Source organism: Oncorhynchus mykiss, chromosome 28, assembly GCF_013265735.2.
Source record: "Oncorhynchus mykiss isolate Arlee chromosome 28, USDA_OmykA_1.1, whole genome shotgun sequence".
In the NCBI taxonomy this organism is placed as follows: domain Eukaryota; kingdom Metazoa; phylum Chordata; class Actinopteri; order Salmoniformes; family Salmonidae; genus Oncorhynchus; species Oncorhynchus mykiss.
The window spans coordinates 20,602,211-20,621,169 of NC_048592.1; the positions used below are offsets into that span (position 1 = coordinate 20,602,211).

The 18,959-nt window shown below is 42.5% G+C and overlaps 1 protein-coding gene across 1 annotated transcript in view; it reads left to right on the top strand.

Annotated features, from left to right (window-relative positions):
* The window catches only part of LOC110508710 (XK-related protein 4), an 87,313-nt gene extending 68,426 nt beyond the window's left edge, over positions 1-18,887 (top strand). Inside the window, exons 2-3 of the mRNA XM_021589450.2 lie at positions 1,267-1,466; positions 16,754-18,887. Coding sequence (XP_021445125.2) covers positions 1,267-1,466; positions 16,754-17,712 — 1,159 coding nt within the window. The 3' untranslated portion in view covers positions 17,713-18,887. The remainder of the gene's footprint in view (positions 1-1,266; positions 1,467-16,753) is intronic.
* Positions 18,888-18,959: the final 72 nt, after the last annotated feature.

Genomic DNA, 18,959 nt, shown 5'->3' on the forward strand with positions numbered 1-18,959 from the left:
CAATGTCTACACTGTATTTCTGATCAATTTTATGTTATTTTAATGGACAAAAAATGTGCTTTTCTTTGAAAAACAAGGACATTTCTAAGTGACCCCAAACTTTTGAACGGTAGTGTTTATCAAAACATTATTAAATTGACTTAACAATCACATGTCTCTGTGTTTGTTTCTTGCCACACTCTGTCAGTATTCACAGGATCAACTGCAATAGCACTACATAATTCACACCAAATCCATGTGCATCCTTAGGCATACCTAACACACAGGATAACACAACACAACAGCAGGCAGCCTCTTACATGCTGACCAGACCGGACACGTTGCGTGCACTAGCGTCGCAAAATAAATGTACAAATCCATGTTATTCAATTATTGCACCTACACTGCTCGCGCGCGCCACATGTTTAATGCTTTTCGACTTGTCCCCAAATTAATGTCATTGGTTCAGTTTGTTTTGATATTTTAACCTGCGTGTCGTGATCGCCTTTGGTGTGGGGGGACAAAACACATTTATGCACAATAGCGCACGATGGCTCACGCGCACAGCTGGTTTGGGTTCCGTGTTACTGCTAAATGCATTCTGTTGCATAGGAGCTGTAAGACCCAATATTAGAAATGAATCCTAGTCAAATGAATTGTAGATAGAATTGTAAAAGAATGAAGAGAAATGAAAAGGGCTGCATGAAAACTCTAATATGATATGATTCTTTATATACTGTTCGTGTATAACACTCTAATATGATATGATTCTTTATATACTGTTCGTGTACAAAACTCTAATACGATATGATTCTTTATATACTGTACGTGTATAACCAAACAGGGGATTCTTAGCTGTTACGCCAAAAGATCCAAACTTTTTGACAGGGCCCCTGCTGGTACTTTTCCGTCTAGACTTACCCCCACACCAGGGTGTCACCAGTGTTTAATGTTAATGTAAGCTCCAGTGTTATTGTGTTTCCATCAGGAGTGTGACATGACAGAGGAGAATCAACAACATCTGCATCATCAAGACTGTTGTTTTGTAAGAAGGTGTTAAAGTCCACAGTTAGCCTTTGTTATGTAAATGGTGTCTGAAAAGTACACAGGGCCTAGCCTTGGCTCCAAGTCAGAGCTGGTCCGCTGGAGTCATGGCCCAGTGAGACATGGGTGCCAGACAGCGTAGATTGAAAAATAAAAGTTTGAGACTATTGGTTAAAACACTGGGGTAAATCCTCGGTGGAACTGTCATTTGACTCATGGATGTATTGTTTCCTTTTATTCCAGGTATTTCCATGCCATCTACCTGGGCATCCGGAGCCGGCGCAGTGGGGACCATGACCGCTGGAGGTTCTACTGGAGGATGGTGTACGAGTTCGCTGACGTCAGCATGCTGCACCTCCTGGCCACCTTCCTGGAGAGCGCTCCTCAGCTGGTCCTGCAGCTCTGCATCATCATCCAGACTCACAAACTGCAGGCCGTCCAAGGTACTGGCTGGAACCCCACCCTGTATTAACACTCTCGCTTTCACCTCATCTATCTGCCACTGTACACATACTGTAAATACACAGGCCATCCAACATACTTTCTGAAAACCCCACTTTCTAACACTCCATTTTCACTACTCCCGTTCACTATTCCCATTCACTATTCCCATTCTGTCTGTTGTAAAGCTTTTTCACAGGTTGGGATGTATCGGTTGCCACGGTTTCAAAGAACACCCCCCACCCAGGTGTTATATTGTAAGCCAGGGCTGTATGGAATACTTATTTGTCAGTGTAAACAGAAGAAAATGCAGGCATAATGTAATGCACAGTGGTCCTCTCTCCAATGCAAAGAATCATGTTCAATTATATTAACTGGGCTGGCACACAGAGACACGCAGACACACACACACACACACACACACACACACACACACACACACACACACACACACACACACACACACACACACACACACACACACACACACACACACACACACACACACAGGGAGGGAAGCTGGCCACATTTAGGCCAGTGGAAGGCTTCCAGGCCTGCTATGGGCTTAAACGATACAACAAGTCTTCTCCTTGTCCCTCATCCACTCCACAGTCTTGCTTTGCCTTCTCTGCTGTGCTGAGTCACTGGAAGGAGTCTTTGCTGCACTTAAGAGTCACTTATGCTCTTTTTGCTACGTTAAAGAAGATTTGGCCTCCTCTGACGAAAGGAGAGGAGAGAAGAGGAGAGGAGAGGAGAGGAGAGGAGAGGAGAGGAGAGGAGAGGAGAGGAGAGGAGAGGAGAGGAGAGGAGAGGAGAGGAGAGGAGAGGAGAGGAGAGGAGAGGAGAGGATGGTTCGGCAAATTCTGTGATCAGCTTGAGAGGGAGAGAAAAAAGAATAGAGAGGATGCTGACATGTTTGTGGATCTAGTCATTGTCAGTTGTATTCCTTCTTGTCAGTCTCTCTCCATACATCATTGCAAAATGATTCTATTCATACTGTATGAGTTGCATCACAAGATTTACGAGTGGACAATGTACATAATGCAAGATGTTAATCACTGTAGCTAGGAACCTTGGGAAAAGGAGAGAGAGTCTATTTTTCCATTTGAAATTCACAAGCTGCTATAGTACAATGTGCCAGCCAGAAAAATGTGGATGGAGCGGATGAGGAAAGTTAATTGATCTGAAAATCCCATCCTCGGCTCACCGAGACTCGAGGACCCTCCCCCATACCGTTTTTCTCATAAACAGTTTTCTATAAAAATACATGAAAATGTGGTTGTTCAATGTTGGCTCCTCTAATGTACAGTGTGTTATACATTTGGTTTCTATCACCAACGAGACCTGGCCATTAGATATCTGGACCCCCTAGGTCTCTCTAACCTCAATTGACCTCAGGTAGCAGGGAGGAACCAGTGTTAAAAGAAAATACTCAATCAATGGTCACTTTTATTACCTGGTCTAAACCCTTGTAGGGTTTTCTTACTTTCTTTCCATTGACTATGTACTGCAACAGTACCGTTCCCATTTGAAGAGAATGTGGAGCTTTCTGTTGACATGATGCTGCATGTTAATCTGTCTCCATGTATGGGTTTTTCAGACCATTCATTTGTTCTCATTCATTTCTCAGGAGACTAGAGACTATAACAACATATTTACAGCATACAATCATCTTGTCATCTAATAAGATTAGGGCAATATAATTACATTTTTTTCATGACAGTCTCTCTCGCTTGCTCTCTCTCTCTCTCTCTCTCTCTCTCTCTCTCTCTCTCTCTCTCGCAGTATTTCTCTCTCATTATTTCTTATAATGTTTCCCTACCCCTCTCTAAGTTTCCATAGCTACTGTGGTTTTATCCCACACTAGCAGTCAGACCGCCCTCATCAGTCGTCAGATTTTCCTCTTTTACACTCTGTCAGAGTGACACACTTCCTTCCTGGGAGAAGAAATATTCTCCAGGAGGCCTATCCTACCAGCTCCTGTAAGTGAGCAATTCTTCAGCTTGACTATTTCTTGCAGCACTTTTCCTGAATTACCACCTACTTTGTCTTCACTGCAATCATAAGTACCATCCCCAGGTGAAAAATAAGGGGTATTCAGCAACCCAACTGCCTGAAGTCAAGAGTACAGTGCAGTTGGTTTGCCTATAGTATGAACATGAAAACACATTTCATGTGGTTACTCTTTTATTGGAAAAGAACAGGAGAAATTAGAGATAGTGTTGTAAAATATCAACACCATGTGATAACCGAGCGAGCTACCATTGATAGCTTTTTGAAATGCAAGCCAAGTCCTACCTTCTGTGTTAAGAAACCATTTAACCCAGTGGCATATCACCGCTCATTTGTCTAAAGCATTTAGGTAGAACAATATAGCCTATATAATCTGATAAATTAGCCCCTGTGTTTAAACACCCACCATAGTAAGGATGAGCTTGCTTTCTCCCTTTCCAAATAACTGTGTGTTAATGTGTTTGATAAGGCTCAGGCCCCCTGTGTTTAAACACCCACCATAGTAAGGATGAGCTTGCTTTCTCCCTTTCCAAATAACTGTGTGTTAATGTGTTTGATAAGGCTGGCTCAGGCCCCCTGTGTTTGCTCTTTAAATGACTTGTCTTCATTCCTCTCTCTGCTAGATAAGTTAATTGAGGTAATGTCTTCTTCTTCACCACAACAGTCTGTCTGACTCTCTCCCCTGTTCTGGATTTATTTTAGAAGGCCAATCCTGGCTGTTTTTCAAATCCCTGCAGTTAAGCAAGATGTTATTTTGATCATGCGGCCTTGATCTCCCTCTCTCTCTCTTCAATTTAAGAGCTTTATTGGCATGTGAAACATATGTTTACATTGCCAAAGCAAGTGAAATAGATAATAAACAAAGGTGAAATAAACAAAAAATGAACAGTAAACATTACACTCACAAAAGTTCCAAAAGAATAAAGACATTTCACATGAAATATGTGTCTCTAATATGGTCATACATTTGGCAGGAGGTTAGGAAGTGAAGCTCAGTTTCCACCTCATTTTCTGGGCAGTGTTTTGGGGGATATTTTTTGCAGAATTCTGCATGCAGAGTCCCAATTTGGTGTTTGTCCCATTTTGTGAATTTTTGCCTTGTCACTCACATCTCTCTCTCTCTCTCTCTCTGATGTCTCAACTCATTGCATTCCTATTTTGACCAATTTACGAGGAATATTTTGGCAATTCTACAATCGCTTCACATTCTATTTTCCAAAAAAGAGACATATTCTTTCCAACCTTGAAAATGCTAGGGATTCCTTTCACATCAGAGCAGCATTCACTTCGTTTGAAGTCAATCCAGGACAAGGAATTCCATTTTGTATGCATCGATAAGGTGCTGTGTGATGTCTGGGGAAGATCAAATAACTTATTTTTGGACATCACAGTCTGAGTAGCGGCAACAGATGTCATATTATTCAACCTTTGAAACCAGATAAGAAGATAAAAGTAGAAGTTGCCCTAAGATTTAAAGACATGCTACGGTACTTTGGCGACTAGTAAGTATTTTTTAAACCTGCTGCTTTGGGCTGGATGTGTCAACGTGTAGTTCATACATGCATAATCTATGGAAAGGTGGAAAGGGTTCTACATTGAACCCAAAGGGTTCTTCCTGGAAACAAAAATAGTTATTCAAAGGGTTCTCCTATGGGGACAGCCGAAGAACCCTTTTAGGTTCTAGATAGCACTTTTTGAAAGGGACTGATTTGACTGGGTCTAATTGTGTTGCTGTACTGGGGATCTGTAGGGTCTGTTTGTGTTTCTGGAAGCTGCGCAGAGCCATTTTTTCCTATGTTTACCCACACGTGGGGCAGCCCCTTAGCAATTCAAGTTTCAGCCAATGAGCTTCAGCCCCTCACCATTTGAGTGACAACTAATAAGACGCACACACAGTAGAGAGAGAACATTTGTGACGTAGTACGCAATTTTCAGGGGCCACTTTTGGCTCGTGGTGATAATTTCAGAACTCCTAGCTAAAAAGTATACAAAAGTACCAGAGAATATTTTTTAAGTGTCACCGAGAGAGTTATCTAGAGAGTAAGTTATACAGCTCTATTGCTTGCAGTGAGAAATCCATAGTGTCGTTTTATAAAAGCAGTGACAAACCAAGGAACTATCAGTAACACTATGGTTGCCAAAGGCATGGGTCGATGAGGAGAAAACCACTCTGACAAAGCTCAACTGTACGGTATACCAGGAAGCAGACACTCATGAGCGTTTTATTTCCTATATCCATTTCCCAGTGCTGTCAACAGTGACCTTGCTACTGCTGCTGCTGAAGCAGGTCATTCCCATCAGTTGGTTATTTTACTGTTAAGTCCTCTGTGTGGAAGATACGAAGGAGACACAGGCTCCGTCTGAAAATGACAATTCCCTATATAGTGCTTATACTCTATAGTAATTATATAGTACTTTTGGGCAGATCCTTTGCAGTCCGAAATGGCCCCCAATTCCCTATATAGTGCACTAGTCTGGTTAAAGGTAATGCACTGCATATGGAATAGGGTGCCATTTGGGATGTTGCAGCCCCAGACAGTGCTGCAGTGCTGCTGCTGTGGTTTACATAACCCCCTCTCCTCCCTGGTCCCCAGCCCGCCCCATTCCCCAAATTACTGTAGCTTCTGTGAGCAAGACGAGCAGAGAGGAGAGGAAAGGAGCATTACATGACCAGTCAAATCACACAGCCCAGTAACCAGGAAGCATGCTACTGGACCATTCCAGCCAAGCAGGTTCCTCTGGCTTTGGCTTCCCTCCCCTCATTGAGATGCACTGCACATTTGTGTGTGAGGGCAGAGGAGGGGCTATGCTTCCTTCTGCAGAAACACACACGCACTTGCACACACACACTCACACGCATGCACTAAACTAAACGCGTGCTAAACGTGCACAAACGCATGCACGCAGGGCCTAGCTCCAGAATAAGAATTGCAGCCCCCTCCCAGTCCCCTGCCACTCCTGGCCTCAGCCTGTTAATTATCCCACTCCACACAGTAGTCATTAAACCCTTTCATCATGCCCCAACAGCCAACACCTAATGGCCTGGCCTGCATCTAACTGGGTTTAACACTGTCATTAATCAATGACAAGAAAATACACACATGGAAATAAATAGACCAATCGATATAGTAGATACAGTTGATTTTTAAAAAAAAGCATCTGCTTAAAGGCATAGTTATATTATTGATAGATAGACAGACAGCTGTCTGATTCTCCCAGCTCAATGTACTGTATGTGGTGGACAGACAGTAGTGGTCGAAGAAAGATAATTATTTCCTGCCATGTTTAATGAACATGTTGTCCTACTGTATACATCACACCATCCAGTTCTGACATCCTTCAAAAAACAGACTCGGTTTGACTTTGAAGTGAAATGTACTAGAAAGCGCAGGAGTCAGCCATATGTTCACTTCTGATTACAAAATGCAATTGACTGTGATGGTCCTGGGTGTTAAAGGCCAGGAACATGGAGATAAGTCATGCCTGTAGTTCCACGTAGTCCCATAGAGACTTATTTAGGAGACATTACACACAGGGAAGCTACAGAAAGGATAATAGGCTCACACTTTGCTGTACTGAAAGGCTTCTTGAGTAATGTGGCAGGGTTGACGTGGCACCAAAATGCAGGCTCTGAAGAGCCGTGGTGCCACGTAAATATCCTTCCACAAGGAGGCAAAGAGTTTTGAGTGAGGCACTACTAAAAAAAAGATCTTCATGCTTTGATATATGCACATACATTGAAGATGTCCTATATTTTCCACTTCATCTAAGCTCTTCGTTTACATTTGGAAGGGTGTTTTGGTGGCTTTCGTTTTCAACGATTGAAGCTGGATCTACTAATCCATATGCAGGATAATTAATTGATTATGTATGAGGTTGTTTCTATATGGACAGAAAGTGTCTGTAGCAGCCACATCATAACCCAAAATCTAGGTTAGACAGACAAATATCTTTCCCACAACAGTGCAGTCTAGAGAATGTTAAGTTTTTCTCTCACTTTTCCCACTAAAGCACAGCTTGTTGCCAGACCTCTATGTGGATGAGGCTCCACTTCACAGTGGTAGCTCTAACTCTTTATTGTAAGAGGAGCCAAGGGAGCTGTGTTAAAATGAATAGCAATCATCTCCATTTCAATGTGGTCTGATCTGATCGAACCTTTAAAGGCACAACCTAGTCCACCCAGCCAGGCCTTTAGACTATTGGATGAACTGAGGTTATCGGCGCAGCTCGACCAGTCTTCATTCACCAGATCGCTTCACTCTCTCTTTGCTCTTGAGAATGTAATAAAGCAACAGAGCAAGTGTGTTTACTGGGAAGCCTAGCTGCCTCGAATTATGGCAAAGAGTAAGTGACTGTCATGCGCCGTAATAACGACTGTTCCTCACTTTTTATTTGCTCAATGATTGAATAACATGGTTTATTAAGCTTCCCAAAGAAAATGGAGAGTGGGCTGAATGGGGACATTCCATTCTGAACAGGCTGATGGAAAATAAGCCTTAACTTTTAATTGGATACAAAGCTGTTGCAATTAAGATTTCAGAGCCACTCGTGTTAATGGGAAGCCATCTTCGTTTGGCATGGTCCAACAGCACCATTGTATAATTGCCAGAGAGAGGTCCAGGTCTACATCCAAAATGGCACCCTATTCCCTATATAGTGGGGGGCTCTATAGTGGGCTCAAAAGTAGTGCACTATAGGGAATAGGGTACTATTTGGGATGTATACCAGGATTTTATATGGTCCTCCTCCGTGTGATTAAAGGGTTGCATGAACTTGAATGGCTGCCAATTAGCATCTTATTGCTCCTGCTTTCAGTGTTTATAGTCAAATTGTAGTCTAAAGAGTTTCTCTTGAATCCCTAGGGGTTTACAGAGGAATAATAAACAGTAAATGTATTCAACAGAATTTACTTCACAAAGCTAGTTAAATGCAGTCAATTCAGTCTGTCGACTTGTTCTTTCTCTAATGTCTGCTCTAGCGCACGTGTTTGTGTGTGTGTTTGTGTGTGTGTGTGTGTGTGTGTGTGTGTGTGTGTGTGTGTGGTGTGTACAAGTGCATGTGTGGGCTGTTGTCTCCCTCTGGTATCGAGGCCAGGAGATGGTCTCCTCTCGCTCTTGATAGAGGACGATCACTCCAGCAACATGAGCACTTAGTAACCATGGCACCCAGCTCCTCAGAGAAACCCAGTGTCATTACTCTCCAGCCAGGATTCCCTGGACCTCTGCCATCACAGCCATCTTTACTGGAGCTAACTGAGTACCAAGTAACAATAAAGTCCCTCAGTTCAGATATTTCAGAGCTAAACACCACCAGTGGGCCTTGTGAATTACTGTATTTTACAGGCAGCTTGGAAAAGAATGGGGTTAATATTGAGCTAATTGTGCAGTGGTGTAAAGTCCTTAAGTAAAAAATACTTTAAAGTACCACTTAAGTCGTTTTTGGGGGTATCTGTAGTACTTTACTATTTATACTTTTGACAACTTTTACTTCACTAGATTCCTAAATAAAAGTATGTACTTTTTACTTTTGTTAGGATATAGCCTTATTCTAATATTGATTAAAAAAAATAATAATCCTCATCGATCTACACACAATACCCCTTAATGACACTGGTTTTGAGATTTTTTGCTAATTAAAAAAAAAAAAAAAAAAAAACTTAAATATCACATTTACATAAGTATTCAGACCCTTTACTCAGTACTTTGTTGAAGCAACTTTGGTAGGGATTACAACCTTGAGTCTTCTTGGGTATAACGTTATAAGCTTGACACACCTGTATTTGGGGAGTTTCTCCCATTCTTCTCTGCAGATCCTCTCAAGCTCTGTCAAGTTGGATGTGGAGCGTTGCTGCACAGCTATTTTCAGCTCTCACCAGAGATGTTTGATTGGGTTCAAGTCCGGGCTCTGGCTGGGACACTCAAGGACATTCAGAGACTTGTCCCGAAGCCACTCCTGCATTGTCTTGGCAGTGTGCTCAAGTTCGTTGTCCTGTTGGAAGGTGAACCTTCGCCCCAGTCTGAGGTCCTAAGTGCTCTAGAACAGATTTTCATCAAGGATCTCTCTGCACTTTGCTCTGTTCCACTTTGCCTCGATCCTGACTAGTCTCCCAGTCCTTGCCGCTAAACAAAATCCCCACAGCATGATGCTGCCACCACCATACTTTACCGTAGGGATGGTGCCAGGTTTCCGTCTGGTCACTCTACCATAAAGCCCTGATTGGTGGAGTGCTGCAGAGATGGTTGTCCTTCTCGAAGGTTCTCCCATCTCCACAGAGGAACTCCAGAGCTCTGTCAGAGTGACCATCCTGTCTCTGAGCTCTACGGACAATTTGGTTTTCTGACATGCACTGTCAACTGTGGGACCTTATATAGACAGGTGTGTGCATTTCCAAATCATGTCCAATCAATTGAATTTACCACAGGTGGACTCCAATCAAGTTGTAGAAACATCTCTAGGATTATGAATGGAAAGAGGATGTGACTGAGCTCAATTTCGAGTCTCATAGCAAAAGGTCTGATTACTTATGTAAATGACTTATTTTTATTTTACATTTTTTATAAATTAGCAAAAATGTCTATCAACCTGTTATTCGCTCTGTCATTATGTTGTATTGTGTGTAGATTGCTGAGGATTTTTATTTATTTAATCAATTTTGGAATAAGGCTGTTACGTAACAAAATGTGAAAAAAAGTCAAGGGGTCTGAATACTTTTCAAAGGTAATGTATTTTAGCAATTACATTTACTTTTGATACTTAAGTATATTTCAAACCAAATACTTTTAGACTTTTACTCAAATAGTATTTTACTGGGTGACTTTCACTTTTACTTGAGTAATTTTCTATTAAGGTATCTTGACTTTTACTTTTTTAAACTTTTTTTCCCACCATTGGTAGATATTGCTATGCAGTTCCTCCCACTAAGGTCTATGGGCCCGGGGCTGGGTTTCTACTAAGCTAACATATGGAATTGTTTTAAGATGGTCATACCAAGGATCATTTAGCTATTTTATTTAGAATTTTAGGACCCCTGTAGGTATATAAAAAATATATTACAAAATTATTTGATGAAATATTGAATTTGCCCGAACTGCTATGAGCCCATAGAAACGCATTGAAAAACAGATTCATACATGGGGGAAATAAGATAATCCAAAATTAAATAAAAAGGAAGTATGTTTTGAAGTGTCTGTCCTTTATCTGAGAGATATAGGAAAGCTCCAAAACATATATACAGTGGGGAGAACACTGCCGATTTTGCAAGTTTTCCTACTTACAAAGCATGTAGAGGTCTGTAATTTTTATCATAGGTACAGTTCAACTGTGAGAGACGGAATCTAAAACAAAAATCCAGAAAATCCCATTGTATGATTTTTAAGTAATTAATTTGCATTTTATTGCATGACATAAGTAGTTGATACATCAGAAAAGCAGAACTTAATATTTGTTATAGAAACCTTTGTTTGCAATTACAGAGATCATACGTTTCCTGTAGTTCTTGACCAGGTTTGCACACACTGCAGCAAGGATTTTGGCCCACTCCTCCATATAGACCTTCTCCAGATCCTTCAGGTTTCGGGGCTGTTGCTGGGCAATACGGACTTTCAGCTCCCTCCAAAGATTTTCTATTGGGTTCAGGACTGGAGACTGGCTAGGCCACTCCAGGACCTTGAGATGCTTCTTACGGAGCCACTCCTTAGTTGCCCTGGCTGTGTGTTTCAGGTTGTTGTCATGCTGGAAGACCCAGCCACAACCCATCTTCAATGCTCTTACTGGGGGAAGGAGGTTGTTGGCCATGATCTCATGATACTTGGCCCCATCCATCCTCCCCTCAATACGGTGCAGTCGTCCTGTCCCCATTTGCAGAAAAGCATCCCCAAAGAAGGAGGTTTCCACCTCCATGCTTCACGGTTAGGATGGTGTTCTTGGGGTTGTAGTCATCCTTCTTCTTCCTCCAAACACGGCGAGTGGAGTTTAGACCAAAAAGCTCTATTTTTGTCTCATCAGCCCACATGACCTTCTCCCATTCCTCCTCTGGATCATCCAGATGGTCATTGGCAAACTTCAGACGGGCCTGGAAATGCGCTGGCTTGAGCAGGGGGACCTTGCGTGCGATGCAGGATTTTAATCCATGATGGCGTAGTGTGTTACTAATGGTTTTCTTTGAGACTGTGGTCCCAGCTCTCTTCAGGTCATTGACCAGGTCCTGATGTGTAGTTCTGGGCTGATCCCTCACCTTCCTCATGATCATTGATGCCCCACGAGGTGAGATTGACCGTCATCTTGAACTTCTTCCATTTTCTAATAGTTGCGCCAACAGTTGTTGCCTTCTCACCAAGCTGCTTGCCTATTGTCCTGTAGCCCATCCCAGCCTTGTGCAGGTCTACAATTTTATCTCTGATGTCCTTACACCCTCTCTGGTCTTGGCCATTGAGAAGACGTTGGAGTCTGTTTGATTGAGTGTGTGGACAGGTGTCTTTTATACAGGTAACAAGTTCAAACAGGTGCAGTTAATACAGGTAATGAGTGGAGAACAGGAGGGCTTCTTAAAGAAAAACGAACAGGTCTGTGAGAGCCTGAATTCTTACTGGTTGGTAGGTGATCAAATACTTATGTCATGCAATAAAATGCTAATTAATTACTTAAAAATCATACAATGTGATTTTCTGGATTTTTGTTTTAGATTCTGTCTCTCACAGTTGAAGTGTACCTATGATAAAAATTACAGACCTCGGAGGCTTACACCAATGTGTCGGAGGAAACACTGTGCACCTGGCGACCTGGTTAGCGTGCACTGCACCCAGCCCGCCACAGGAGTCGCTAGTGCGCAATGAGACAAGGATATCCCTACCGGCCAAACTCTCCCTAACCCGGACGATTGCTAGACCAATTGTGCGTCACCCCATGGACCTCCCGGTCGCGGCCAGCTGTGACAGAGCCTGGGCTCGATCCCAGAGTCTCTGGTGGCACAGCTAGCACTGTGATGCAGTGCCCTAGACCACTGCGCCACCCGAGTGGCCAAACAAAGACATTTCTAAGTGACCTCAAACTTTTGAATGTTAGTGTATACAATACCAGTCAAAACATTTGACTATTTTCTACATTGTAGAATAAGGCTGAAAACATCAAAACTATGAAATAACACATATGGAATCATATAGTAACCAAAAAAGTGTTTAACAAATCACAATATATTTTATGTTTGAGATTCTTCGAAGTAGCCATCCTTTGCCTTGATGACAGCTTTGCACACTCTTGGCATTCTCTCATCCAGCTTCATGAGGTAGTCACCGGGAATGCATTTAAATGAACAGGTGTGCCTTGTTAAAGTTAATTTGAAGAATTTCTTTCCTTCTTAATGCATTTGAGACAATCAGTTGTGTTGTGACAAGGTAGGGGTGGTATTCAGAAGATAGCCCTATTTGGTAAAAGACCAAGTCCATATAATTGCAAGAACAGCTCAAATAAGCAAAGAGAAAAGACCATCCATCATTACTTTAAGACAGGAAGGTCAGTCAATGCAGAACATTTCAAGAACTTTGAAAGTTTCTTCAAGTGCAGTCGCAAAAACCATCAAGCGCTATGATGAAACTGTCAATCATGAGGACCACCACAGGAAATGAAGACCCAGAGTTACCTCTGCTGCAGAGGTTAATTAAGTTAATTAGAGGTACCAGCCTCAGATTGGAGCCCAAATAAATGCTTCACAGAGTTCAAGTAACAGACATATCTTAACATCAACTGTTCAGAAGAGACTGCATGAATCAGGCCTTCATGGTCGAATTACTACAAAGAAACCACTACTGAAAGACACCAATAAGAAGAAGAGACTTGTTTGGACAAAGAAACATAAGCAATAAGACATAAGATTGGTGGAATTCTGTCCTTTAGTCTGATGAGTCCAAATTTGAGATTTTTTGTTCTAACCGCTGTGTCTTTTAGAGATGCAGAGTAGGTGAACGGATGATCTCTGCATGTGTATTTCCCACCATGGAGCATGGAGAAGGAGATATTATGGTGTGGGGGTGCTTTTCCGGTGACACTGTCTGTGATTCATTTAGAATTCAATGCACACTTAACCAGCATGGCTACCACAGCATTCTGCAGCGATACGCCATCCCATCTGGTTTGCGCTCAGTGGGACATCATTTGTTTTTCAACAGGACAATGACCCAACACATCTCCAGGATCTGTAAGGGCTATTTGATCAAGAAGGAGAGTGATGGAGTGCTTCATCAGATGACTTGGCCTCCACAATCACCCGACCTCAACCCAATTGAGATGTTTTGGGATGAGTTGGACCGCAGATTGAAGGAAAAGCAGCCAACAAGTGCTCAACATATGTGAGAACTCCTTGAAGACTGTTTGAAAAGCATTCCAGGTGAAGCTGGTTGAGGGAATGCCAAGAGTGTGCAAAGCTGTAAAAATAAAGAAAAACCCTTGAATGAGTAGGTGTGTCCAAACCTTTGACTGGTACCGTATGTACCGTTTAAGTCGGAAGTTTACATACACCTTAGCCAAATACATTTAAACTCAGTTTCACAATTCCTGATGTTTAATCCTAGTAAGAATTCCCTGTCTTACGTCAGTTAGGATCACCACTTTATGTTAAGAATGTAAAATGTCAGAATAATAGTAGAGAGAATGATTTATTTCAGCTTTTATTTCTTTCATCACATTCCCAGTGGGTCAGAAGTTTACATACACTTCCACAAGAAGTTGGGTGAATTTTGGCCCATTCCTCCTGACAGAGCTGGTGTAACTGAACCAGGTTTGTAGGCCTCCTTGCTCGCACACACTTTTTGAGTTCTGCCCACAAATTGTCTCTGGGATTGAGGTCAGGGCATTGTGATGACCACTCCAATACCTTGACTTTGGAAGTATGCTTGGGGTCATTGTCCATTTGGAAGACCAATTTGCGACCAAGCTTTAACTTCCTGACTGATGTCTTGAGATGTTGCGTCAATATATTCACATCCACATTTCCCGCCTCATGATGCCATCTATTTTGTGAAGTGCACCAGTCCCTCCTGCAGCAAAACACCCCCACAACATGATGCTGCCACCCCTGTGCTTCACTGTTGGGATGGTGTTCTTCGGCTTGCAAGCATCCCCCTTTTTCCTCCAAACATAACGATGGTCATTATGGCCCAACAGTTCTATTTTTGTTTCATCAGACCAGAGGACATTTCTCCAAAAAGTATGATCTTTGTCCCCATGTGCAGTTGCAAACCATAGTCTGGCTTATTTATGGAGTGTTTGGATTGGCTTCTTCCTTGCTGAGTGGCCTTTCAGGTTATGAGGACTCGTTTTACTGTGGATATAAATACTTTTGTACCTGTTTCCTCCAGCATCTTTATTTATTTTTATTTATTTTACCTTTATTTAACCAGGCAAGTCAGTTAAGAACAAATTCTTATTTTCAATGACGGCCTGGGAACAGTGGGTTAACTGCCTGTTCAGGGGCAGAACGACAGATTTGTACCTTGTCAGCTCGGGGGTTTGAACTCACAACCTTCCGGTTACTAGTCCAACGCTCTAACCACTAGGCTACCTGCCGCACAAGGTCCTTTGCTGTTGTTCTGGGATGGATTTGCACTTTTCGCATCAAAGTACGTTCATCTCTAGGAGACAGAACGTGTCTCCTTCCTGAGCGGTATGACGGCTGAGTGGTCCCATGGTGTTTATACTTACGTACTATTGTTTGTACAGATGAATGTGGTACCTTCAGGCATTTGGAAATTGCTCCCAAGGATGAACCAGACTTGTGGAAGTCTACAATTTTCTTTCTGAGGTCTTGGCTGATTTCTTTTGATTTTCCCATGATGTCAAGCAAAGAGGCACTGAGTTTGAAGGTAGGCCTTGAAATACATCCACAGGTACACCTCCAATTGACTCAAATGATGTCAATTAGCTTATCAGAAGCTTCTAAAGCCATGACATCATTTTCTGGAATTTTCCAAGCTGTTTAAAGGCACAGTCAACTTAGTGTATATACATTTCTGACTCACTGGAGGTGTGAATCAGTGCATTATAAGTTAAATAATCTGTATGTAAACAATTGTTGGAAAATGTACTTGTGTCATGCACAAAGTAGATGTCCTAACCAAGTTGCCAAAACTATAGTTTGTTAACAAGAAATGGAGTGGTTGAAAAACGAGTTTAAAGGACAACCTAAGTGTTTGTAAACTTCTGACTTTGTGTGTGTGTGTGTGTGTGTGTGTGTGTGTGTGTGTGTGTGTGTGTGTGTGTGTGTGTGTGTGTGTGTGTGTGTGTGTGTGTGTGTGTGTGTGTGTGTGTGTGTGTGTGTGAGTTATGTGCTGTATAGACAATACGGATAGTATATGTGTGATGGGCTGTATAGACAATACGGATAGTATATGGCTAGAAATATGTAGTATATCTGAAGAATACTATCTGTACAGCAATAGTTAAATAGGATAGGCTTTGACTAGAATATAGTATATACATATGAAGTGGGTAAAACAGTATGTAAACATGATTTAAAGTAGCAGTGTCCCATTTATTAAAGTGACTAGTGCTTCATGACGATGTACATAGGGCAGCAGCCTCTAAGATGCAGGGTAGAGTACAGGGTGGTAGCCGACTTGTAACAGTGACTAAAGTTGAGGGCAAGGTACTGGGTGGAGGCTGGCTCGTGGTGTCTATTCAATTAACAGTCTGATGGCCTTGAGGGAGAAGCTACTTTTCAGTCTCTCGGTCCCAGCTTTGTTGCACCTGTACTGACCTCGCATTCTGGATGGTAGCGGGGTGAACAGGGTCTTATGGACCAAGCCGAATTTCTTCAGCCTCAAATTCTTCACAATACTGTCTGTGTGGCTGGACTATTTCAGAAGGTCAGCCCATGCAAAGAAAGGGATAACTCTAGCTTAAATAGACAGATTTTGATGTTTCTTTTTTAATTTGATTCCCGTGTGGATGCGGACATCGACACTAGTTAAGGGTTTTTTGTCTCCTAAATGTGCTTTTGTTTGTGTTTGGTGCAAAAATATTTGAGTTTGGCTCCTTGTTCTGTTTGTTGTTGCAATGCTCTTTGAAAAGTGCTCTTAGATACTTCCTGCAAAATATATATTTTTCCATCACACATTTTCTGTGACTCCTCCGTTGGTGACATTATAGTATATTATTTAAGAAGCCTTCACATGGCAGATTTACAGGAAGGAAAACTCCACACATTACTACCAATATGTAATGCCTGTAAATGTGATTGTGACTGTGTCTCTAATTCATTTTTTTTGTCCGTTCTGTGTTTCCTTAGGAATGACAGCGGCTGCCTCCCTTGTGTCTCTGGCCTGGGCCCTGGCATCCTATCAGAAAGCGCTGCGAGACTCCCGGGACGACAAGAAGCCAATCAGCTACCTGGCTGTCATCATCCAGTTCTGCTGGCATTTCTTCACCATCGCTGCCCGGGTCATCACCTTTGCCCTGTTCGCCTCCGTGTTCCAGCTCTACTTCGGCATCTTCATCGTCCTGCATTGGTGCTTCATGACCTTCTGGATAGTCCACTGCGAGACCGAGTTTTGCATCACGAAGTGGGAGGAGATTGTCTTCGACATGGTAGTGGGCATCATCTACATCTTCAGTTGGTTTAATGTGAAGGAGGGTCGTACTCGGTGTCGGCTCTTCATCTACTACTTTGTGATCCTGCTGGAGAACACTGCTCTGAGTGCCCTGTGGTACCTGTACCGCGTCCCTCAGAGCACCGACGCCTTCGCCGTCCCCGGCCTCTGTGTCATCTTCAGCAGCTTCCTCACCGGCATCGTCTTCATGCTCATGTACTACGCCTTCTTTCACCCCAACGGGCCCCGCTTCGGACACTCGCCTAGCCTCGTGCTGGACGACCCCACCGCTGCCTTCATGCTGCCCACCGAGGGGGCCACCAACTCGCTGAGGTCCAATCGGGGTGTGCCCCTCATCTCGGGGGATGGCACCATTGGCAGAGACGCCAAATACACTGAGAGGGACGGCTGTATGCCCGTGTTTCAGGTGAGACCCACTGCCCCCTCCACGCCATCCTCCCGTGCCCCACGCATTGAGGAGACAGTCATCAAAATAGACCTGTGTCGGAATCGCTATCCGGCCTGGGAGAGGCACGTACTGGACAGGAGTATACGCAAGGCCATCCTGGCCATCGACTGTTCCCCCACGCCACCCAGACTCCAGTACAAAGATGACACTACTGTTCAGGAGCGTCTAGAGTACGAGACCACATTGTAGCCCTGCACCGCTGCCTGGATGAAGGATCCATGGAAATGCTCAACTGTAATAAAGGATTACCATCAACTTGGATTTACAGCAGGACTGTGGCAATAATACGTTATGAACTCTCTCTATATACATACTAGCATTGAACCATGATGTTGGTTGTCATGGTTACAACTTCAGAATAGAGAAAGTTGCACACTCCATGTATAATTTCCCAGCAATTCAATGGATATTTCCCAATGTTTTGGCATCACTGTGATTTCCTCAGGGGAAGGCACACTTCCTCACCCTGAGGAAGGCACAGTGATGCCGAAACGTTGGTAAATACCCATTAAATTGCTGGGAGATTATACATGGAGTGTGCAACTTTCTTTATTTTAATAGTTTATAGTTTATTCGCCCTTAGTCAGCACCTCCACACAAACTATTATTCGGGGTGTGCGTGCACCAGCTGTTTTTTTTTGTGTGTGTTTTTTTTTTACAACTTCAGAATAGGCACAACTTACTAGTTGATGTGACAGAGGGATATATTCATGTTTTCTAAACAGTTTTTTTTTATTTGGTTGATGTTATTGTTATTGTTCTTGTAGTTTTTACTTACGTCTGTCAGGGAATCTCTTATTTAATAAAAGGCCATTGCACACACAAATACAAATGTATCCCCATAGTCTATCACAATAACAGCAGCATTCCAATTAATGACATCATGCCCCTTCATAGTAGGTGGGTTATGAAGGTTCATAATAGGTTATAACAGGTCGTTATGAAGGTTGTCTGAGCTCTGCCAACCAGGTGGAACCAAGCAGAGGACCATACAAATCCTCACATGACAAAAGTACCAAAATACTCAATATAGGGTCATTGCTTGTTCCTGTTTACCTACGGCATCTCAAATATCTACAATCAACTCTACTACCACCATCTTAGATCTGCAAAGATATACTGTACATTTACAGATACTAGTAATATCCCCTGATATACAGTGGACGTGTTATTGACTTTAAAAAAAAGGTCATCAAATGGTCCTGATACATATTAGGATGGTTCTAGTTACAGTGGGGCTAAAAAGTATTTAGTCAGCCACCAATTGTGCAAGTTCTCCCACTTAAAAAGATGAGAGAGGCCTGTAATTTTCATCATAGGTACACTTCAACTATGACAGACAAAATGAGAGAAAAAAAATCCAGAAAATCACATTGTAGGATTTTTAATGGATTTATTTGCAAATTATGGTGGAAAATAAATATTTGGTCAATAAC